Genomic DNA, 25,124 nt, shown 5'->3' on the forward strand with positions numbered 1-25,124 from the left:
CTATCTCAGCCCTTCCTCATAAATTTTTTTCTCCAGACACATAAGCAGCTATTCTGTCTTTCTCTGGGCACACTCCAGCAATTTTGGAGTGAGGAGTCCGAAACTGAACACAGTATTCAAGGTGTGACCTTAACAGTGCACAGTACAGGGTGTGATCACTGCCCTGGCCCTGCTGGCCTCGCTATGTCTGATACAGGCCAAGTTGTCATTGGCCTTCTTGGCCACCTGGGCACTCTGCTGGCTCGTGTTCAGTAGCTGTCAACCAGCACCCCCAGACCCTTTTCTGATGGGAAGCTTTCCAGCCTTTCTCCCAGCCTGTAGTGCACAAGTGGTTGTCAAGACCCAAGCGCAGGATCCAACACTTGGCCTTGTTGAACCTCACACATTTGGCCTCAGCCCAGCAAAGAGTCCCCTCCCAAGCCATGAGCCACCAGTTTTTCCAAAAATACGTTGTGAGAAACAGTGTCCAAAGGCTTTACAAAGGCCAGGTAGACAACATCTACAACCTTTCCGTCTTCCACTAAGTGGAACACCTGGTCATAGAAGGAGATCAGGCTGGTCAAGCAGGACCTTCTTTCCATAAACCCATGTTGGCAGCCCTGGTGACCTGGTTGTCCTGTATGTGCCATGTGATGGTACTCAGTGTGATCTGCTCCATGACCATCCCCAGCACTGAGGTCAGGCTCAAAGGGCTTTAGTTCCTTCCCTGAATTCTCCTTCCAGAATTTCTTGTAATTGGGTGGCACATTCAGTGACTTTCAGTCAAGTGGATCCTCTCTGGTCAGGCAGAGCTGCTGTAAGTGATGATAGAAAGGGGTTCAGGGAGCCCTTCTGCCAGCTCCTGCAGGACTCTGGTGGATCCCACCTGGCCCTGTAAACCTGCGTGTGTCTAAGTGGTGTAGCAAGTCACTGATCATTTCCCCTTGGATGATGAGTGCTGAATACCGAGAACACAACTAGACTAAAACAGAGAAGGGATTAAGTACCTCTACATTTTCCTCATCCTTTACAGGATGGAGATTGTCCTTGCCCTTCTTTCTGTTGTAAACATATTTTTAGAAACATTTATCAGATCTTCATGCTATAGCTTGATATGAGTAAAGGAAATGTGAGAAGAACCGAAAAGGTTCACTTGCAGTTTCAGATAAGACAAAACAGCATATTTGGCCAAGCATTCTTGTAGAAGAACTGTATGGTAACAAAATACAAATGTAAGTAATTTATTATTTAGAGTATTTTTGAATTTAGGGTGTTTTGTGTGTTGAAGTCTTTTTGGCTGTTGACTAGTGGCAGTTAGTTCCCAGTTTGGAAATATTACTGCAAAAATCTTAGCTTTTCTCTTTATAGGCTTCCACTTTTTTTTTTTTTTTTTTTTCCTTTTGGGAACAAATGTATTAAAACTGTAACAACAGGCAAAAATGTTTTGTGAGCTAACTGTCTTGCAACTGAGCTACTTGGGTGGTGATGTTGGCAGAAGCAGTATCTTATTTTCCTATCCTGCCTGCAACTGTGCAAAGAGGAAGGGAAGGTCAAGCAACTGCTTCATGGAGGTGTTTTTCATTAAATATTTTACAAAGCAATAATTCTTTTTTCAGATACATTATGAAATCCAGCATTACTACCAGACTTACATAAAGCATTTTTTTCCTCAGGTGCTCTGTAGATTTCATTGCCAAATCAAAGTGAAAAGATTTCGTACATTTATCTCTTCAGAAATCAATATTCTTGGTTTTTTTCTATTTGTGATTTGTAAAATTTTGGGTCCATTTGTGATGTAAGTATATGGTATAGCATATACTTGGTGCATGCTTATTTCATAAAGCTTGCCAATGCTTAGTTTGGCATTACACTGTGAGGTTATATATTTGTATCATAGGCATTTGTGTGCCAGCTTTCAGTTTATGTATACATATTTTGTTCCCTGTCAACTGTTTTATGGCAAGTCCTTTTGGAAACTTAATAGGCATTGCTGTAGTTGATATGAAAAATGAAGCATTAAAAAACTCTTGGAGGTATTGTTTGTAAGGCATTTTGTTTATCAAGGCAAGAGCAGGTTGGGAGTTTTGAGTGATATTTATTTTCATTCTTGCAACCTACTGGCACTGTCCCTCCCCATGGTTGAAGGTGTCCTGGATGTTCCAGCAGTAGACTGAAGGATAACCGCATTGGCTACTTGGTTATCAATGGAAGGTATCTGCTAGGAAGGAAAGTTAACCATGGAAAGCCTTAGGGAAGTTCAGTTGCAGGGTGCTTCAGCAACTTCTCAATGTCATGGAACATTTACTGAGTCCTCTTGACTTGCACCACTTTGACACTAATTGGTAGATCTGTGTTGGTGTCAGATGGAGAAACACAAAAGCGAGGACAGAATCAGAACCATTTTCTGAGCATCTCCCATTTTTCAGTTAAAGATGCAATGTTAAAGCACGTACCTTAAAGAAACTCATTCTGTGTGCCAGCTTTGTAGGAGGTGTATGGCATTGTGTTTAGGTGAGTTGTTTTTACTTTGTGTTACTTTGTGGGACTTTTTGTAAGGCTGTTTTTCATTACAGATGCTAGAATTCTTGGCAGCTGAAATAACAGTGCTGAGATTACATTGAGATAGAAGAAATAAAAGTATTTTGTTTGCAAGGACGCAGTACATACCTGTACTGTGTATGGTACAGGGAGGGTATATGGGGGATTATGTATGTAGAGGCTCTTAAAACAAGTAGCTACTTTCAAAAAACAGTAACCATCCAGTTTATAGGAATAAGACTGCTGAACACTGAATCTTATGTACATGTGCAGAGGTACCAAAATAGAGGGTGTGCAAGCAGTAACTCCAGTATGTTTTACAGCAAGGTTTGTTGGTTGCATTTTGTCACATGGTATCTCTTCATCTCCTTGCCAACACGCAGCCTCTATGTAGTTTTATTGATACTCAGTTTTCTGGTCATAAAACCTCTTCTCTGTCTGGAGGGCAGGCCACTGAAGCTCTGCCCACTTGCTTTGTTCTGTTCCTGGTCAATGTCAACTCCTTCATGTGAGCAGTTGCTTGTATGTGCCAAACTTCTCTTGAACAACTTCTTTTCTTTGTTCCCTTTGGCTGTTTGCCAGATGCTTCTCAGTTGTTGACAGCAAGTCGGGATGTCCTTTAAAGATGGTCCCACAATTTTGAGATCTCCTCAGATCATCTGAGCAGACTTGATAACCATTTTTTCCTTAGTATTCCCTTTCTTATAGTTGAACTTCTATGGCAATGAGATGTGTGTCGTAACTAAGTTTCTTGCTGACAAGTGAACTGATATTTATTAGCTGTAGTTCTCTGTGTTTGCTATTAAGTTGCCTTGAAGCTCAATTACAAATTTAATAACTGTTTTGGAACAATTCAGAGAATGGAGTAAATGGCTTAGGAAATAAGGAAGTCCAGCAGAGGCTGTGGTTGCTTTTAAGTTGCTTTTCATAACAGTATTGTTCTTTGTGTGATCAAGTGTCGGATAGATGACTTGTTTACAGAAGAGAAGGGAAAAAACCCTTAAAAATGCACATTGTTGTATTTCATCAGAAGAATACCTTCTGGTTTTCTGTACAACAGGAAAGTCTGTTGCAGGTCTGGTGTATCTTGTTATAGCGAGATGATTGATGAGATGATGCATGGGTATATCAGAGCTCTTACTCCAGCCCCGGGCCTGCACCTAGAAGCATTCCCTTGGGCCCACAAGAATCTCAGAAGGTTTATTAAGGCCAAGTGCAAAGTGCTTCACCTGGGCTGGGGCAGCCCTTGTTATTAACACAGACTGGGGGATGAACAGGAGCAGAGGGAGCAGCCCCCCACAAAGAAGGATTTGGGGATGCTGGTGGGTGAGAGGCTGGGCATGATTCAGCTAAGTCCCTGTTACAGTAAGGGTATGGACTTGCTGGAGTCCAAGGGAGGGCCCCCAAGATGTTTAGAGAGATGGAGCACCTCTCCTATGAGGAAGTGCTGAGAGAACTGGGATTGTTCAGCCTGCAAAAGGGAAAGCTTTGGAGTGACTTAATTGGGGCCTATCAGGCATTTTATGTTTCTATGATTTTCAAGCAGGTACAAGTAAGAAAAGCAACATCTGTTGCTCCTCTTGTATCATTGTCTAGACTGTTTCCTTCCTCAGCTAGAACTTTTAGGTGTGTTGCCTTCAGCCTGATGACTTGGCTGTCTCTGTTCTAGGTAGAACAATTGTAAAGTAGATTTAAAGCTACACAGGAGCCCACCCTGGAGAGATGCTATGGAATGGCTGTTGAGGGGGAAGCCTGTGAAAACAGGTAGTTGCTGTTGCTCTGCATCTGGATCTGTCCTAGGTCCTGAACTGTATAATGTCTCTCTGACAATTTCAGAGCTGGAACTGAGATTGTAGGTGAAAAAGTTAATAGAGGATGCAAAACTGTAGAAGATATAGTTAAGATTGTAAATGTCTAGCTTCAGAAAGTCCCATTACCAAGCCAGTAAATAAAAATGTAAAACCAGCAATGAATAAAAGGTACCTCATGAGAGATTCTACACATTCTGTAAAATTAGAAAGTGATTGTGATTCAGAAGTAGCCATGCTACTGCTGGAATGTTTCAGAATTTTATTTAAAATTGTGAGAGATTCTTTTCTGCAAGAAACCTGAAGTAATTCTTGACCTTGTCTTTGTATTTCAGCATTACAGCATTTTTCCCCCCCACTCCTTTCTGGAAAAGGACTGGTTACTATGAGAGAATAGTGAAATTAGATGGTAATGATGTAAATGAGTTATGACTTAGGCTGAACTGAGACTGCTTAATTGTCAGAAGACACGTTTTTCCTCAGACTTGCAAAAAAAATCAAGCAAATTGTGGAAAAAGAGAAAAATAAAACTCATTTTTCTGTATGAAGATATGAAAAATAGCATTTAATTGCCATAAAGACAATTTTAAAAGTACCTCAGAAAGAGTTCTCTTAGTAGGATTTCATGGAACATGGTGGGAGTGTGATCATTGGCAGTGTTTAATATCTCTCCAGGGAAAAGAGATGTTGGGAATGCAGTGGAATTTAACTCAAATCATAGAATATGCTGGGTTGGAAGGGACCCTCAGGGATCCATGTCCACTTCCTGGCCCTGCACGGGACCATCCCCAAGTCACACCATGTGCCAGAGAGGATTGGCCAAACACTCCTTGAACTGTCAGGCTTGGTGCTGTGACCACTTCCCTGGGGAGCCTGTTCCAGAGCTCAGCCACCCTTTTGGATGAGCCATACTTTCAGCTTCATGCCATTTCCTCAAGTCCTCTCCTGGTCTCCAGAGTAAAGAGATGTGTACCTGCCCTCTCATGAGGAAGTTGTAACTGCAGTGAGGTCTCCCCTCAGTCTCCTCCAGGCTGAACTGTGACCTCAGCTGCTCCTCATGCAGCTTCCCCTCCAGACCCTTCACCATGGTCCTGGCCCTCCTTTGGATGCTGACAGCTTAATGTCTTTACATTGTGGTGCCCAAAACTGCCCCCAGCACTTGAAGTGAGGCCACCCTAGGGCAGGGCAGGACAGTCTTCTCCCTTGCCTGGCTGGTGATGCTGCGCCTGATGCACCCCAGGACAGGGTTGGCCCTCCTGGCTGCCAGGGCACTGCTGACACACAATCAGCCTGTCATTGACCAGGACCCTTGGTCTTCTGTGATAGACCAGGAAATGGAAATGCTGACCTTTTGGAGTTCTTTCCAGACACTCTTTTTACTGATTCTAGAGTGCCTTTCATTTGACAAATTAGTTTTTGTTTTCCAGGTGACATGCCATGTGCACAAGCTTTTTTAAAAAAAGTCTTGTGAAGGTCCTGTACAGTGCCTATGTTGGTTCATCTGCACAGAGAAGCTCCTGATGGTTGCCTATAAGCATGTTCTCTGTCATGCCTTTCTTAGTGGACCTCTGGGTGTTGGTTGTCTCCAACAAAGTGTGGATTAATTCAAGTGACTGGATTGTCTTAATGTGGGCATATATTTTAAGTGTGATAAGGTAGTTTTCATCCCTCATTCTCTTGTTAGCTTTGTGTACTATTGGAGGTTTGATTATGCTGACTAATTCCCATAGAAGTTCCTCCTGTGCCTTATTTTGATGTCTGTTTGCTGATCCAGATGGTGAACAGATGAAAAGCTCAGTATGTCTCTACTTGGAAGCATTATCAGAAACATGGCATGACACCAGGAGAAATGCAAAACTCAGAAAGAGGAAAAATACACTCTTTCCACAATGCAGAAGCATGTTTATTGTACAGTCAAATTTTACTTTGTTTTATAAGCAAATGGTGAAGGTCACAAAGTAGTTGAAATGAGAAGGGGCTTCTGGAGAATATCGAGTACTCAAAATAGGATCAACTGTAGCAGGTTGCTCTGAACATTGTCCAATTGTATTTTCAATATCTTCAAGGAAGGAGAATGTGTAACCTCTCAGGGCAACCTGTTCCAATCTTTGACCATTTGTACAGTTCTTAGGTGTACTTGGAACTTCCTGTATTAATTTTTTGCCCTCCATTGTTTCTTGTGAGTGGATATTGCTTAGAAGAATATGTTTCCATCATCTTTGCTCTCCCCCATCAGATGGAGGTGGAGGTATTCACATGGAGGCTATTCCACCCCCACCCTCCCAGGTTTTCTCTTTTCAAAGCTAAACAATCTCTGCTTGCTTGGTCTCTCTTCATACAACAGAACCTCCAGCTCTTTAAGCATCTTAGTGGCCTTTCTCAGACTCCCTCTAGTAAACAAGAGTTTCTTGTTCGGGAGCACCCAGAGCTTGCGGTGGTATTCCAGATAGTGTTGCAAGTTGTGTGTATAACTTGAGTCTGCATTGGAGAGCTCTTCTGCACTCTTTTCTCTCCAGAGAACTGTATCCTGTGGATTCATCAAAAATGACTGATGAACAACAGGCTGTTCTTGACTGGTGAGGTCTGTTCTTAGGAAGTTTAGGGTTGTGATGCTGCTTTTGTCTTGCTTCCTTCTATTCAAGTTCCTGAACTTCACCTGCACTGCCACTGCATCCAGTAAATTGATGCTGTGATGAAACACCCTCAAACTTGATAATGGCTACATGATAAGTGTATCACTCATCACTACATGATGAGTGATCATAGCTTGTTGTTGTGGTCTCCTTGAGAATCTAAGCTTGGAATTTCACTTTGGGCTGTTCAGAAGCAAAATGCTTCTTGCATCTTGTCTAACCAAGTTGATCACCAGCAGCAGTAGTTCATCTCATGGAGGAAACAAAATAATTGTTTGATACCACAAACCTGACTGTTTCATTTTCAATGTTTACTGAGTGGCTGCTGCATGATAAGCAAATTTCCACAAGCCCTTGAATCTTTAAGCTAAAGATGAGTGTTGAGTTAGCACTTGTGGAAACAGAGTAACAGAATGTATTTGTCGTTTGTCTGAACGCAGCAACTCTTGGCCAGACCTATCCTATCAACAGTATACTTCCTCCCAAAGATGGGTGCCCTTGAACTAGAGCAAGCGAGTTTAGACAAATGCACTGAGTTAAAGTCACTTGGAAGTCTTAAAAAATTGAGCATGTGTTAGCATGTGGTTTACTAAATTCACAAATTTTTCAAAAGTGTACTCAAGATTCAACAGCAGAACTGTGTCTAATACTGTACTAGCTACTATAGTCTTTGGTACCATGTTTCAGGAGCAAAGGTTTTAGGTCAGACAGCGCTTAAATAAGGCTTTTGTTGTTCCTTTCCTGCCTCAGCAGCAGAGACAGAATAATATTTTTTCCACTCATTATACATGCACTTTGTATAACATACAGTCTAGAAGATCTTGTGGAGGTGTAACACCAACATAATGTTAGTCCATGTTGAGTAATTCAGTAACAGCATTGAGGGGAGGAGAACACACTCTTCATGTAAAGCTTCCCTCTCAAATTTAAGCTTATCAATTACAGTTCAAGGCAGTTGCACCTTGAGGGAAGATGCTCTGTTTGCATTTCTTCATCTCTTTTAAACAGTAAGAGCGATGGTGTTGAGACACTGAACAATGTTCTCCTAATAATGCATCAGATAGTCCAAGTACTAGCTGTTGCTACTTGTGGTCTAGAACAAATAAACTAAAGCATGCTGCTTTATAAACTAAACTATGCTGCAAATAAACTAAACTCCTCCTGCTACAGGTGCTACAAGCCTGATTAGAATTGCAATCATGTCATTTAAACAGCCGTTTCACCTATTTTAAATTGTCAAGCAACTGGTTATTACCCACCTTCCCCTTTCCCCTCCCTTTTTTATTTCTGCCTTTGATTTGAGGCAATTATTTCATATTCCAAGGTTGAAGATTTTTGATATTTATTTTATTCTCAACAGATTTTTCTGTAAAGGCTATAATAGCACCGTTCACTCTTTCTTTGTGTCCATTTGCTACAAGTAATTTTTTGTCAAGGTGTCTTTACGTTCTGTGCTCATTTGACTTGCACTTGCTTGTGGTCCAGTTCAAAATTTGGTCTCCAGTGTTACAAAGTTTTGAAGCAGTTTGCAGAAAGCCTGCCTCAGATTTCCTGAAAATGAGTGTTTGTTTTCTGTGAGCTAAATGGTATCAACAACTGAGTTAGAAGTTGAAGGCTAAGGACCTTTTGCCAACGGAAGCAGATTGTCAGCACAGAATACCAAGACCTTTTCAAATGACAGCTAGCAGCAGCTTACAGTTGTTAACCACCAATATGATTAATAATGTAGCTAAAAATCCAACTGAGCCGTATCAGATCTTGTTAATCTTCAGGTAGTAGAGGAGTTGTGGTTATAATTAACATATGGTTTCCAACAGGAAATTACTCATAATCTGCTTAACATTGTTTTTCATGAATATATTTACCCATGTTTTTCTGAATATTAAAACATCTCAGTGTTTTGGTATATTGTTTTAGTGTCTTTTTTCTGAATATTAAAACCATCTTAGTGTTATGGTATATAACAGTAGAATGGTGAACCATCATATGTATCTTTGTTACGTGCAGATACATTGTGAATACATTAGTGTTATGCATAGTTATTGTAGGTTGCTCAGAGCTATATAAAATTAGTGTGATGAGGTATTTTTTATTAATTAATTTCTTACTTGTTTTGGAGGTTTGTTTGGAAGTGGAAGAAAGTATACTTCCCAACTCCTTGAGGTTTCAATTTTAGAAAATACGGGGACATAATTGTGGATTCTTACTATGGCATTTCTATCCCAAACTGTTTCCATGTAAAATTATTCAAACTCAAAACTTGCTGAAGATAAAGATTGCCACAATGGAGCAGTCAGACTGTGCTGCTGTTTGCAGCATCTTTAATGGTTGTTGTATGAATGAGGGAGATCTTAGCACCATCAGTAAACCCGTTGCTGATCTTTCCTGTTTGCTAATTGGAAAAAACATTGTGTAGGTGTCATGACAAATGAAGGTAATCTGCCAAATGGCAGAGGTTTTGTTACTATGGAAATGAGCCCAGTCTTGGGGGGAGGGAAAAGGCTTAATTTGGGGGTTTTTCAGATGTATGCGCAAACATGAAGAAATACTTGCAAAAATTACAGGGATTGGTCCAGTGAAATATTTACAAGATGAAAAAGTGTTTTTAATGTTTGCAGACTGTAACAAATTTGTAGAGTTTTCAGGGATTTTGGCAGGAAGGATTAAATTTGAAATGTCTTGGCAACTTGAATTAGTGTCTTTTAAAACAAAAAGAAAAAAGCTATGCGTATCAAGTTGTCTGTGTGAAGTCCAAATCATACTGTGTTTAAAAGGCATAATTATTAGCACAGGTACAAAAAGAGTATTGGAAGCTCAGTTTTGAGGTTTGCAGGGAAATGTTTTCATGCTGGCCTGGGTTAAATAGGTCTGCTCTGCCATATTGCTGTGGAGCTGCCAAATAATACCTGGAATGCAGTTTAAATGTGACCTTGGAGGCCTATGAGACATTTCTTCTTCCTCTTCCGAACAGCAAACAGAAAGTATTGTTTTCAGCTTTGGTCAACGTGGTTTATGTGCAGTATGGACTGAGAGACAACAGCAAACAACAAGTATTGTTTTCCTAACAGCAAACAACTAGTATTGTTTTCAGCTTTGGTCAACATGATTTATGTGTGGTATGGACTGAGAGAGCCCAGAAGATACTTTCATCAGGACTTTTCAACTGAAAGTTAGGGTGCAAGTTTCATAAAAGGTCATTAGGTTCAGAGCAGATGATTGAGTGGCTACAGAGTGGAAAGGGCTGCACTGTTCTTCATGTTTGACAGCAGAATAAGAATTATTAACTACATTAAATTATAATAAGGAAACATGTCTAATTAAAGAAAAACTAAATAGTGAGGCTGTGGAGTTCAGTTGCTGAAATTTGAGCAGTAAAGGTTATATGAAGTTTGTTTTTTCCTTGCTTCTTGAATAGCTTGTATACTGTTACCTATTGAAACTTTACTGTTGGGGGAACCTTGAGCAGTCATCTCCATTCTCTTTGTAAACTTTAACTTTTTGAGGGTGGTGAGGGAATTACTGCGCACTGAACTAGTTCTTTTAACTCCAGGATAATGATGTTTGTTCCTTATAAGCAAAGTGGTGAGCTGGTTTGTTTCTGCAGGTAGTGTCTTGAGGAACATACCTTCCTCTTAATACAGGTCAAGAGGGGAAAAGTGGTGAATTCTCTAGGAGGCAGCTTTCTTGGCATACTCTGCAGGAATTCTTTGTTTGAGCTTGTATTCTCACAGCTGGCTGTTGGTCAGGCTTTAGTTTTTCTAGCCTTTAACTGCTGGACCATGAGGCTTCTATATTCTTGCAGTCTGAATGTTGTACAGGACAGTAACCACTATGCTTTTAGAACCTCAGCATTTTTATTTAGAACAAAGTTGTTTGAATAAAGTATTAAGATTCTTCTGATTCTCAGTCTGTTACTGAACTTCTCACTGCCTGGGATATTCAGATCTAATAGTTTTTTATTTTTCAACTAATCTGAACTGTAAGTTATTTGAGTAAAGTTTGTTGTACAGAGGAATATTAGTAGCTTTTGCTTGAAGTCCTGTGTAAGGTGAGCTGTGTGCTGCATAGGTAATGTATGACTTTTTTCTTATTTTTGTAGAATTAATAATCTGAAAAAATAGTAGGTTAAAAAACATGCATTTCAGAATAATCTCAGTGATGGTAACAGAACAGGCATGTGTGCATATGGTGTCTTTCTTGTATGATGTCTTTTTTATTTTTCCTGGATAATAAAATGGAGGAGAAAAAGAATGTGGTAGGAATGAAGTGTGGGCAGGAGAGCATTAAATGAGCTTAGAGAAGTGTCTTAGCTGTAATGTAAAGGGATGAACATTAAGTCTATAAAGTGAGGATGGAAAAAGTCCAAACAAAAGGTAAAGAAACTGCAGTTTCTTCCATCAGCTGAATCTTCTGCTAAATGATACATTTTTGAAGTTTACTTTTTGTCTTGGAAGGCTTGAATCTTTGTATGATAAAGACTTTACAAAGCAATGTTCTGTACTAGCAGATTGTTTTACTGAGAATTGTCAATAATTCTGGCTTCTAGCATTGCTGTGGCACTGAAGAACTTGTAATAGAAACAATAGGGCAAGCCAATAGAAAGCTCAGGGACTTGTTTCTCTCCTAGCATGTGTTCTGCTTAAATTGATGAGAGTAAAGGCCCATAATTCAGTGGAACATTAGGAAAGCACAATTTTAGGTGCTTGTACTGTGATTCATACTCTGAAATTCTACCTGTGATTATTCCCTTTGTCTATGAGAAAAAAATATAGAGCGCTTCTGATGTTTTTTCCCCTCTCTGCTTATTACCAAGAGGTACAGAAGGGAGTTTATTTTTTTTGTTCTCATTGCTTTTTTTCTCTTTTTCAGAAGTAAGAAACTTTTTAGCAAGAAAAAGTTGAAAAGAAAACAGAAGACTAAATTGAAAGTAAAAACACGCAACAAGGTAAGCCTGTAACTAACTTGACATAGTCCTGACTCAAAAATGACATTAACTTCAGTTGAGAGAAATGCAAGAACACCTAAATATGACTAACAATGTGTTTGTTTAGAGGAGTTAATAGTGGACCAGTATTTTCTGTTACTCTGTCTTACATCACTGTGATACCAATGTTAACCTTATTCAACTGTTTTTGGTGCTAATGTTCAACAGGAAATAATGTGAACACTGTTTTTAGTTCTCCAAGTGTAGCTAAACATGTTGGTCTTAGAGGTAAATTTTGAGATCTGCATCTAGGAGACAGAGACTAGTGCTGCAAAGAGTTTGCCATGTTGGCTGAAGGAGAAAGGGAGCATTCTTTGGACTCCAAAGTTACCTCTGAAAATTCCTCCATAATGGAAACGTAATAAATGATAACTAAGTGATTCTATTCCTGTTTTCTCCCCATATAACCCCTGCCTCCAATCACTTTAAATGCATGGGAACCATACAATGAACTTAATAAAAATGTTTACATCTTTATTCTTTAGAGGGTATAAATTTATGCAGAAGCAGTGCTATTTTAAAATACTGCTGTGCTGCATTCTTTCTCTATTAGAGAGCTATTATTTATCTGTTTAAGCTACAGTCTTGGAATGATTTTCATGGGGGTGTGAAGGCTTGTAATCAGTAAAGAGAAAACTCAGTTTTGGAATGGTTCTGAAGGACAGAACCACTGAAATATCCGGTGAAAACACTTTCTAGTGAGCTGAATGCCCTTATAATACAAATGCACTGTAGAACCACTTGGCCACCTTATCCCTGTTTGCCAAACCTCATGTAGTTACTGTATCTCAAGACAGATGGCTTTGGAAGGGTGAAGCAAACCCTCTATCTATTCATTTGGTATTGACTTTTTGGAGACTTACCAGATTATTCTGCTTATCTCAAGTAGTGCAGCTTCCAACTATGGTATAGAAAGAGCTTATCTTCATTTCTGTTCTCAGCACTGTACAGTAAAATGTTTGTGGTCCTAACTGAATTTCTCAGTCCTTTCTTCAGTTGCTATAAGAAGTTTTAGCTCTGTCCTCCATGACTTTATCAACCCACTGTCAACAAAGACAACCAAGTTAGAGATTCGAAGAAATATAGTTAGTTTGTGTGTTCTGTCTGGTGACAGAAACTTGTGCTTTTAAAATAAGATAACTCTTTGGCTTTGGTCATTGTTACACTATAAAGGGACCCTTGTCTATCTGGTTGGTGGGACCCTAGATTTACTGCCAAGTAGAAAGCTAAATACAGAATGGCTGTTGACAAGCTTAGAAGTCAAATGTAGTTCTTAAATTTGGTTGTGTTAGGTAGATGGAGTGGCAGGATCCTTGGCCAAGACAGTGTGAACATACTAAAGGCTAGTTCGTGTGAGTAGTTATGGATATGGCACTAACTGATAATCTCCTCACCTCATCCCTATGGAAGGTTGTTCTCAAGATTTTTCTTGGGTTTAGGCCAACTTCTACTTAAAGCATTGAGATTTGCATCTTTGAAAGTCATAATGGGTTTTTGTGTCATTTTTTTTGTGTCATCATCTTTTACTGACGCTATTATCTAGATAGCGTCTGAGACTGACCAGGGATTGACCATTAGAACATTGGTCTTCATTCTGCGTAACTTGGGTATAGAAGAGCACTCCAGCTTATTTCAGCATGTTAGCAAAAATTGTGTATTTCCTGAAAAACGTAGCAGAGAAGGGAAGGATAAAACCAGCTTCATATCTTGAGGTTATGAAACTGACAGGGTTGGGTGATTTTGTTTATTTTTTTTTTTGTAGGTTTTTTTTTTTTTTTTTGTTGGAGGGTTTTTTTGGTTTTGTTTTGTTGTGTACTTTTCAATGCACCCCAATGCTTACCATGGCAGAATCAGCACAGTGATTATTTTTGCACCGGAATGTCTGAAAATGGTTGTGTCTGTTGTCAGGAAAATGTGAGCTTCCATTTGGAATCTTTAAAATAGAGCGGTTGAAAAGTCTTTCACTGCTGGACTTCTGAGCAGTAGAGTTTGTGTGCATTGGTTTATTTTTTGAAGAAACAGTCTTTTAGTCTGAACAGAGATGGAAGCATTCTCTTAATATATTTAATAGAGGCAGAGAGGGCCTTAAAGGAGGAGTAAGATGAAGTAACCCAAAATTTTGTTATTTATATCCCCTGCTTAGTAAAAATGATTGAGTAATGGAAGAGGAGAGAAATTTAAAAGTGAAGCAATTGTTGATCAACTGGAAGAAAATTATTTCCACCATTTAAGCATTAAATGTTAGAACATTTTAGGTGTAAAACTAATTGGTGTTTAAATAGCTCAGTAGTTTGAGCCTTATTCTGTTTCTAAGGTGGGTCATGCTATGATCACTAGTCTTTGAACTATTGCTCATTTTTTGGTTTGTGGTTTAGTATCTATTTTTTAAATGGAGGTACAAAAGTTTTCTATGTGGTGCAGTCTATTTTGGCTTTAGAAATTCACTGCTGACATAAGTGACTTTTAAATAGAAAACAAATATCTGATTGTTAGACATGGGTGTAGCACCTTGGATTCCAGTCCCTACCTGCCTCCTCCCCACTTTTTATGTCTTTTGGCAAAGAATATTGCCAGAAAATTGTAAGGCCATGTAACTTTTTCCAACTCTATGAATATTGCTGCTAACCTCCCCTTCCCCCTTGAGACACCCTGGATATTTTCCCCCTTTGCTGTTAATTCATGCAAGTGCTGCTTAGGACCCTTGGATTGAGAGAGACTTACACAGACAACCACAGTTCCTCATATTCTGTTTTCATAATGTTATTTGAAGAATACTGAAAAATTGGAGTCCACCAAACATAGCTTGTACTGGAAATGATTGGTGTCTACCTGTTTAGTTTATGCACAGGTTTTAAGCTATGACTTTTTTGGCTTTCTACAAATTGGAGTAATAAAACTTTAAGGGGAAGATTCATGTACCAGACAAATTCATTGTAAGCTAATCAATAGATGTATAAAACACATCGACCAGGATGAATATTGTCTTATTAAAAAGACACATAGGTTCTCAAATAATTTGGCGTTGTTTTCAGTGGCTTTTGTATTTGGTCTTTCAACCTCAAGAGGGCATCCCTTTCTAAGAGATCTTTTGACTGTCTAAAAAAGTATTGGGTGAGCTTCTCTTCTCAGTGTTACACATGGATTAGATCAGATGGTTATTATAACCTGACCCATCTTTAACAGCAGATTAACTTTCCTCTCTTAAATTATAGTCTATTTCCATCATATTTAAGAATAAGCCATTGCCACAGTCATCTGATTCAAGAGGAAGAAAACAAATAGGTTAGAAAATAAGCTATGTATAGGTTTCATCTTTAGGGAAAACAATTTCTTTATGTGTGAGATGTGCAAAGGAGACCAGAGGGTTTTGGTTTTTTGCACTGCTGTCCTTGAGTGTACAGGAACATTACAAAATGCTAACTGAGAAGAGCAATTAGGAGTAGGTTGCTCTTATCTTTTGAACCAAACCTGTGCTGTTTACCTTCTCCTACATAATTCATTCTTCCAGTTAGCAGGGAGTATATGTTTACAAGGACAAGCCAGGCATCAGGGTGTGAGCATCTGCACTTTGATCTCTCCATCATAAGAGTCTTACCTTTCAGAAAATAAAAAGTAACACACAAAAAATAAAATCTTCTCGTATTAAAACTGTCTTCACCAATGATGGATATTTAAGTTTTACAATGTATGTTTCACCATATATCTTCATTTGATAAGGTGCACGTTTAATTTTTGGTGGCACAAAGTCAAACAGCAAAGATGAAGACTCAGAACGTGCTACTGTGTTACAGTGTGGTGGTGTTCACAGGGGTCCCAGGATGAGGGAAGAGATGAGAATCTTGACTCCATGTTTCAGAAGGCTGATTTAATATTTTATTATATATATTATATTAAAAGAAAATTATATATTAAAAATATACTAAAACAATAGAAGAAAGGATTTCATCAGAAGGCTAACAAGGAATAGAAAGGAATGATAATAAAATCTTGTGACTGACCAGAGAGTCCAAGACAGCTGGACTGTGATTGGTCATCAAGTAGAAACAATCCACGTTAGGCCAATCAAAGATGCATTGCATTCCTGTTGCCTTCCACAGCAGCAGATAATTATTGTTTACATTTCATTTGTGAGACCTCTCAGCTTCTCAGGAGAAAAAATCCTAGCAAAGGATTTTTCAGAAAATATGTCTGTGACATTACAGCTCATATGAAAACTACTGAATCAAACAGCATAATTCTGTTTTCCAGTCTGTAAGCTCTCTTCTTTTTGACAGTGGTAGCAATTTCATTTTGCAAGAAACCGGATGCTTTGGGGGGAAAGCTAGTATAGAAGCTATCATCTCATCTTCTGCTTAGGCACTTTGGAAACCGAATGTGTAGTCAAATGTAATGAGCGCTTTGGATTGCAATATTCCAGCAGCCATTAAGAATTGGACATTCAGAGGCAGAGAAAGTGATTGCTGCTCTTCACCTTATTCCAAGTGTCATGTGACTCTCAGTACTCTTAACACCATGAAAACAGGCTGTAAGGTGTTGTTTCTTTTTGAAATAATTTATTGTATAGCTCAAGAGTAGTCTGTTTGGATTATTAATTATTCTGGTCCTGTGCAAAATCAATAAATTGCTTTACTGAGTTCTTAGAATTTGATTAACATTTTGGTTTAATATTCTGCCGGTTTTCTTGACAATGTAGATGTATTGTGTGCCAACATGAAATGCAACATCATTAGAGAATTGTAAATTCTCTAATTATTACTTTAAAAAAAGAAGTACTGACTGAGGTTCTGTAGGTACAGGTATCAACATCTGAGTCTGCAGCAAGATTGTACAGATGATACCATGAGTCTCATAATATTGGGGAAGTTTTTATGATTGTGTAGAAGGTATTCATTAGCTGCAGAAAAGTAAACTTTCAGGTGATGATGGGATGAACTCAAATCCCAGTTTTCTGACTTGTTCAATGTATCTGACCTTAGTGAAGTTAGGAATCTGTTACCTGGAAAGGAAGAACACTTGTTTCATATAGGGAAAATTTCTGATGTCTGTTTTGAATACTTTCCTCTACCACTGTTGAAGAAAAGAAAAAAACAACAAAAAAGCTGCTCACTGAATGATCACTTGCATTAGATGGGGCAGAAGGTTTTACTGGTTTCTTTTTTGTTGTTGCCAGCTCAGTTCTTGTCTTATGTAAAGGAAATCTAAGAATGTGATGTTTGTAGAACCTGCTTATTATATGCATCCACAGATGCATATTTGTTTTGAAGAGCTAGCAACTATAAGTATTTTAGTTAAACCCCTTAGACTTGAGCAAATCCATCACAAATCACATCAGTGTTTTTTATCTTATGATGAAGTTTCTGGAGGATGTTGTGCTGTACTGAAGTGTCTGTAGGCAGTTAGTGTATGCAAGTATTGTACTGTTCATGCACTACTGTAGAAATGCAAAACACTGAACACAGAGATAGAATAGTTAAAGTGCTTACTGGTTAACAGGAAAATGAGTTTATTTCTAAAAATTAGCCAGCTTGTTAATAATAGGCAAGAAAACATACACTGATTTGTATCTAGCGCTGTAGTGTCTAAAATTATCTGTGCTGGTTTAACAGTTTGGCCAGTCTGTTTCAAAAGAGACTGTATGAGCTACAGAACTTAGGCTCTTCAGGATCAAAGATTTAGCTGAGCTGACAAGAAAGAATTGGAATGGAAACTCTTCACAGAAGTTGTAATTACAATGTGTGATATTAACTAGATAAGTGAACTTTCAGATAGATATCTGGAGCCTCTGAAATGGCTTTCTCTTTCTGTAACTGTCTGTAAAAAACTTTAGTAAACTAAGTTTACTGAGGAATGTAACCTGTGCCATTCAGCTGAGCTAGCTTTAAAGCTGAAAGCTTGTACTGTGCATTTGCCTTAACAGGAGCTGCAAAAATTTTTGAGGTAATGTGTATGGATACTTGATGAACAGAAGAGTTACATCTTAAAACCATTCAGTTTTTTGGTGTCAAACTTGAAAGCATGTAGTAGCTCATTATCAGTGGGGTCAATCCAAATTTATTTTGATTGTTTGTTACTGGAATAACATATGAGGTTGTGCCTTGGTTTCTTGCACTGATTTAATATTGTGGGATTTCTAACAAAAGCTTTACTATTTCAAAGATACAAATATTGAACAAAGACTGAACTTTGCTGTCTTTCAGTCCTTAATGGTACAAGTTCTGTTGAGTTAAAGAAAAATCCTGCCAAACCTGAGTATACATGTAGGGAACTTTTTCCAGCTTTTTCTTTTTCCTACTTCATTATATTTATATTTTTGTGCTTACTGCTACCACTGATGCAGGTGAGAAAAATTACTACACAATGTGTTTGATAAAATAGGTTGCATAGTAAAGCATTACTTCTTAATGTTCTAGCTTGCAATAACTTTAGTAGTAATGGAAAGGAAAGATAGGCAAATACATACCAGTACAGTCAGAATAATATTATAGTCAAAACCAGGGAATATGTGAATGATTAAATATTTTCAAGTAATTTTGAATTTTGTTTTTTAACATTCAGTGTTCAAAGGTCTTAGAGTCTTGTGTTGTTTCTGGTATTAATAAAAATGTATGTGCAGATACAAGTGGTTTTGATGTAGAAAATTGTGGCATCCATATTGTAGAAAAACAAATCACCCCATTAAAATATTACCCACTTCACTGGTTGTCAAATTCCTTTTACCTCTCCTCTGCTAGTTTAATGTTCTCCTTCCCATCACTGCTCTCAGTGATCTGTTTCAAATCACTGTAGTATAATTCACTGTGTAATTTCATGCCAGATGAATGTGGCAATGCACAGTATTAATACCCTATAAATAAAACAAAAAAAAAAAAGACAAAAAGCCTCCACTCTCACTGTGCCCTTCCTCCCCCTGTCCCTCAAGAGTACAAGAATGAAACCAGAAATGACCTTGTGAAGTTAGTCATGACCCTGAGTCTGTCTGGCCTAATAATCCCCCACATTTTGCCTTGCATGGTCAAGCAAATTTGTCCTGCAGTCTTAACCTGGGCCTTCTCTCCTTGCATGATCTGTGTGCCCTCTGTCTACAGCAAGCTCTTACAGAGAATTGCTTCCTCCCATGTGCCTGAAATCCAGTTTTCAAAGCCTGTGCTGATACCAGCTGGTCTTTGCTAGTACACAATCCAATGGATTGTATTTAAAAGTTCAATTATAATTAAAACCTCCAAAACAGACTGCTGTGAGGAGATAGAGCTTGATTCTGCTATTCTTACCACTGTGGCATAGGTTTGGATCATTCTGTAGCCTGAGCTGCTGTCATTTTTAGTCCCGGTGTCCTCATCAAGTTATGAGAGGTAGAGGCTGAAGCTAGATGGAATCTATTGAAATGTCATCTTCTTCCTTTCTTCCCTGCTTGAAATAGACCTTTAGGTACTTCAGCAGGAAAGTTGTCTCTAGTTTAGAAATAATTTGGTCTGTCAAAATTGAGACTGTTGAGATTATTTATATTTAGCAAAGCTTGAAACTTTACTAAACTAATAAACTAAAACTGATCTTGTTTTTCAGACTGAGAGCCTAGAGAGTACAATAACAATACCAGATATCAGATTACATAGCAATCCTTCAGCTTTTAATGTTTACTGCAATGTCCGCCATTGTGTGTTGGAGTGGCAGAAAAAGGAAGCGTCTGTGTCTTTGGCCTCGAAGAACAGTGTCCAGAGTGGGGATTCAGACAGTGATGAAGAGGAGGAGCCCAAAGAGCCACCTATTAAACTTCCAAAGGCAAGTAACTGATACCACCTAAAGTGTGCCATGTATGTCATCTAAGGTTGGTGTGTTCTTTTTGGGGATTAAAGAGCAACAGTACAATCCAGCTGCTTAGAACAGTGCTGTAGTTTTATTTGTAGTCCATCTAGTTCAGAATCATTTAATGAATTAGGATGATCTATGTACCTGCCCAATTAAAGTCAGTTAAATGTCTGGTAAACACTCAAGTTGAATTCTTTTCAAAGTGTTGGTACTTGAACACCTCCTGCCTCAAAAATCTACACAGAAATGATGCAAATAAGGCAGCTCTTATATCTCTGAGAGACTACCAACTCATAATGGTAAAGGGTGCTCTTTTGTTGCTTTACCCTCCAAAAAGACTAAGTCTTTCTAATAATGGAAATAATTTGGTGGAATGGTTCCTAAGATGTTTTGTTGGGTATGCATGTAATTGCAGCAACTGTCTGTTATTCTTTCCCGTTTTTTGGCTTTAGTGCCCATAGTGTACTGACAGCTCCAGATTGTACTGCATGTTGAGATTTTGATGCTATAGTTGAACAGTTAGAGTGGGTTTTTTTACTATTGACTGCTTCTATGCTTTCAGTAGGATTAATGGTAGAAAGTCAGAAATAAAGAACTTACTGATTTTTTTTTATTTTTTTCAATTTGTTGGTTCACTTGTTTTTTACTATGTATTACAAAACTATGCATTTAGTTTTGTTCATTGCTACCTTATCAATGCTATGGAATGTACTTTGTTTTGTTGTTCTTCTGAATCTAAAAAGGATATTCAGATTAACTTCCCTTGTATATATTTGATCTAAAACCAATACAAATGCTGAATTAATAAAGGTAGTTGCAGCTGTGGTTATGTAGAATATTTGAGTGACTTAGAAAATTAGGATTTTGTAGATGATTGCATTTAGGTGTTGTTATCTGAGGGATAAAGTTGGCACTCCAGAAAATAGTAGTGGTGAATTGTAGAGAAGCATAACCAAGTCAGCCAACTGAAATTTCATGACTGATGATTGCAATGTGTGGTCACTGGAAATAAAGTCAGCATTGTTTATGAACTGCATTTGAGCCCTCATGGATTGTATTAAATGAATCAGCAAGTGCTTGTGGGTGCTTAATTTTAAGTAAAAGCCAATGTAGCTACTAGCATTTATGGAGGATGGAATGATGTTTTAAAAATATGTTGAAATTAAAAGAGGTTCCAAGCCGGATGAGATTTATCAGTGATATGGAAAGAAGACTTGCATGTGGAAACCAAAACATTGGTATTGTGTTGGACAGTTAATTACAAAGATGATAAGGAAACTGTAGGTAACAAACTTCTCTCAAAATAGAAAATTGTTGAGATTTTTGTTGCATTCAGTACAGCAAATATAAAACTGGTGAAAATTAAGATGTTTTCACACTGTTAATTTTTAGTAAAGTATCTACAAAATATCAAATTTGAGAATTTATGGTACAGAAATATGTTTAGATGCCTGATACAACCTCAGTATTTTTCATAACTATCTAGGTAATACAGGGTTGTTTAGGTCACTTGGAGGTAACAATTAGACTTGCATTCATGCTTTTAAAAAAAGCATCTGCTTGGAACTGTCTCACATGTAGTAAAACTTCTAAGGACTGACTTGTAAATCTCTTGCTATCCTTGATACAGGTGTCTGTCTCATGATAATGAACAATATTGTGTAGGGCTTAGTTTGTTAACTGTAAAGAAGAAAGTTATTATAAAGAGTTATTATAAAGTTTCTAAGGTTCACAATATTTACAAGACAAATTTCTGGTAGTAATTGTTAGCTTATTAAAAAGGATACTGATATATTTTGAGTTTGACAGTGAGGTGAAAGATGAAAAAAATTGTGGCTAGGGTTTGTGCTCTTACAGATTCTCCAGAGTGTAGTCATTGGTGTGTTGGTGGCTTTTTGTTTAATTGAGAGTAAGCTGAAAACATTGTACAATTTTGTAGCTTAAGGTTACTAGGTGTTCTATTGAGATATTTTTCTTTCAGATCTTAAACTTGAGGGAGTCAGGTTTGTTAGAGCCTTTAAGTAGAATGTAGTTTGGAATCAGAAGTTGTCCTATGCAATTTCTATAATAAGATTGAGAATAGTTGTTTTTAACATTAAGAGACAAACTTTGCTGCTCTGCAGATACTAGCACAACAAAAAATTTGTCTTTTGGTTTTGTTCAGATAGTTTAGTAACTTGTTTTGATAGCTTTATATTTTTGGTTTCTCAGGAAGTACTTGCCTTTCTTTGACATACTTGTTTGCTACCTTATTTATTTAGTATCTTAGCTAATGGTGAGGAATTCTCTCTACCTAAAATGGAGTAGGTTCAGTTCTGTTGATAAGATTTGTAATTTGCAGAGTAAAGGAGAAGTATTTCCCACACCTTTCTCTCACACACACATACAGGCAGACAGACAACCCACCCCCCCACCCCGATGTTAAACTTAAGGCTGAGTAATGAATGATCCACAAAAGCCCTGTACTAAAAGGGACAAATACTGGATTAAAGTGGAATGAAATTACTTAAATATTCTTTGTTTCTGCCCTGGCATACATTTTGTTAATAACCTTAAGCAAAAATTTAAATTCTTAAGTTGTAACAAAAAATAAAAGACAAATAATTACTTTCTTTAGGGACTGATTTTACACAGTTTAAAATTCATTAGCATAATGTTACCTTTGTAAATGTTCTCTTTTTTTTGTGTAAGTGTATAATATAAATTAATTCAGAGTAGTGTGTAATTTCAATTCCAGCAATGTGAGCATTGGGGATAATGCTCACAATGAGAGGAAATATAAAGGAAATAAAACAAGGGCATAGAGAAGACTTCAAGATGAAATCTTGAGAGATTTTAGGAATTAGTTAGGAGTCACAATATCTGCATCCAGGCTAGAATTTTGGGTACCTTTTGTTAAGCAGTCTTAAACTTTTGTTCTGAAGTCTCAAAGGTGTTGCAAAGCGAATGGGAGAATGGTTAAACAGAGAGCATCAGTAAGAGCTGTCAGGCTGTGACACAAGCTGAGGCAGCGCAGTGCTTGTTTTGGCTCAAAAACCTTTCAGAGTGTGGTAGAACAAGCTTAAGATGTCTTGGAAAGAACTATTTGCTTATTCTGTCCTTCAGAGCATCGTTGGGAGGAGAGAGGTAGAGAGATACACATATATATGTGTGTGTGTATATATATGTAAGATATACATACATGAGATAACACAGTGAATAGATCTATTTTATGAAGCCTACCCAATCTCTTGATTTCAGATATTTAAAAACCAACCCAAAACCTATGCAGAATTGATAACATCCCAGCAGAACTCTCTTACTGATTCCTACTGTAGTGGAGGTTCACCAAACTGTGAACTTCTCCACTGTGTTATGTTCTCTACTTTCTCTAGCTGCCTCTGTCAGCTCTTAGATGAGGTCTTCTGTCTGAAGATTGTGAAGAATAAACTTAGTTTCTCTCAAAGACATTATAACTGAACAGGAAGGCCATTATATAAAAATGTGCGGAAAATGTATTTTATTTTTTAGCCTTGAGAATGATGGTGAGTTTTAGATCCTGGAAAAAAACATTATTATGCTGACAGGTTTTTTCACTGTAGATTCCATGCATGTGTTTTCCCCCTACTCCATTGCCAATGTGAAATGTAAGGTGTAATTAGTAGGAAAATTGCTGTTGTGCTTTAAGGACTTGATTTGGTGATGTTTTTATCCTTCCTCCAAGAAAAAAATAGATGGTAAAATAATTTCTGAAGGATGGGAATCAAATTAAAGATCAGCAAAGACAGTTGCAAGGCACCCAGTAGAACTTGGAGCTGACTTCCAGAATATATGTTTTAAGCATGGATGGCAGTTGCATTAACAATGTTATTTATTTTCGCATTTCTATATTTTTCCTTAGATTTTACTCAGGGATGAGTCTCTGTTAAATACTCTATGGGGGCTCTGCTCCTGACCAAAAGACATAGTGAAGTTTTTAAGATACAGTTGCTTATTTGTAATGTGCTAACCCTCCTCTCTTTCATCTTCATAATTATTAAATACAGAGTTTGAGAAGAAGTACAAGGGAGCAGCAGTGAAGAGAAGCATGACTGTAATCTCAGAATAGTCAGGAATTCTAAAAGGGAAAGTTAGAGATGGCTTTAACAGAGCTTTTGAACGTGTTCTGTTATTTGGCTTAATGCATGTCTTTTATGAGTACATGTGGAGTTTTAGTGACTAGCAATTAATCTTTGTTTTTGTAACAATATGAAAAACAATCTCAGAGGCTTTGGAGGGGACAGTTCTAGAGCTGCCAGCATCAGCTGTCAAATGTATTGTTCAGGATGTACAGCCAGGTTGCAAGACCGTTATAGTTTGCTGGCTCACATTAATGAACAAGGAAAAAGAAGACTGTCAAAGAGTGAACTGGATAGAAATTAGAAGGGCTCAGAGGTACAGGTTATTTTTTGTTGTGCAAAAAATTTAAGCTTCCTTATTCTTTCAGGAAACTTAGTCTACTTAGATATGCTCTTTTATATAATGGCTGACTTACATGTAATATTTGCTGGTATAGCTGTATAGGTGGATTCTTGATTTTGATTCTGGTTTAACACTGTATCTTATATTACAAGTTTTATTTGAGTAATTGTCTTGTTCAGTGAACACTGGGATATGCTTTTTAGATGAAGATCTAACAATATTATATTGACATCTCTTCTGAAAAATCTGTGCTTCTTTAGATCATTGAAGTTGGATTGTGTGAAGTCTTTGAATTGATAAAGGAGACGAGGTTTTCTCATCCATCCTTGTGTCTCAGGAGCTTACAAGCCCTACTTAATGTGCTCCAAGGTCAGCAACCAGAAGGCCTGCAATCAGAGCCTCCTGAAGTCCTAGGTAATCTCATCTCTTACTGTATTTTTATTAACATACACCTGTTATTGTGTTGGACAGAAGAAAATGGTTCTTGGCAAGTATTTGTGAGATAGTAACATGCTTGTTCTCAACTGACTGACTATTCTGGCCTGTTAGGTCCTTATGGTGCATGTATGGGGTACTTCCTCACTGAAACAAAGTAATGAACAGCACAGCCTAAAAAATCGGGTTTTACTGTCTTACTGAAACATAAAATACTTGGTCTTATTTGAAAGAGTACAGTTTTAGGGTGAATTTCTCTTGTAATCTGATGTTGTGGTCTATAGCTTAGATGTTTAATCTTGTAATTTATGTGAAGCTGCTAAGCAGAGTATCACAATTCTTGTTTTTATTTTCTCTGGCCATCCCAAAGTTTCCCTGAAAACTAATTTTCTTTTAAATGATATTGAAAATAAAAGTTGAACTTCTGATGCCTTTGAGAGCATGATTGACTATATCCTTTAAGTTAAAATCCCATTATCTTTTGTTTGTTGATAGGCTATAGCC

The 25,124-nt window shown here is 37.7% G+C and overlaps 1 protein-coding gene across 10 annotated transcripts in view; it reads left to right on the forward strand.

The window, feature by feature from the left end:
• The window catches only part of MYCBP2 (MYC binding protein 2), a 175,667-nt gene that overhangs the window by 11,504 nt on the left and 139,039 nt on the right, over positions 1-25,124 (forward strand). For all 10 annotated transcript variants that reach the window (XM_064713139.1, XM_064713077.1, XM_064713113.1 and 7 more), the window contains exons 2-4: positions 11,828-11,903; positions 19,503-19,718; positions 24,446-24,599. In XM_064713139.1, coding sequence (XP_064569209.1) covers positions 11,828-11,903; positions 19,503-19,718; positions 24,446-24,599 — 446 coding nt within the window. The remainder of the gene's footprint in view (positions 1-11,827; positions 11,904-19,502; positions 19,719-24,445; positions 24,600-25,124) is intronic.

The sequence above is a fragment of the Zonotrichia leucophrys genome, chromosome 1, assembly GCF_028769735.1.
Source record: "Zonotrichia leucophrys gambelii isolate GWCS_2022_RI chromosome 1, RI_Zleu_2.0, whole genome shotgun sequence".
In the NCBI taxonomy this organism is placed as follows: Eukaryota; Metazoa; Chordata; class Aves; order Passeriformes; family Passerellidae; genus Zonotrichia; species Zonotrichia leucophrys.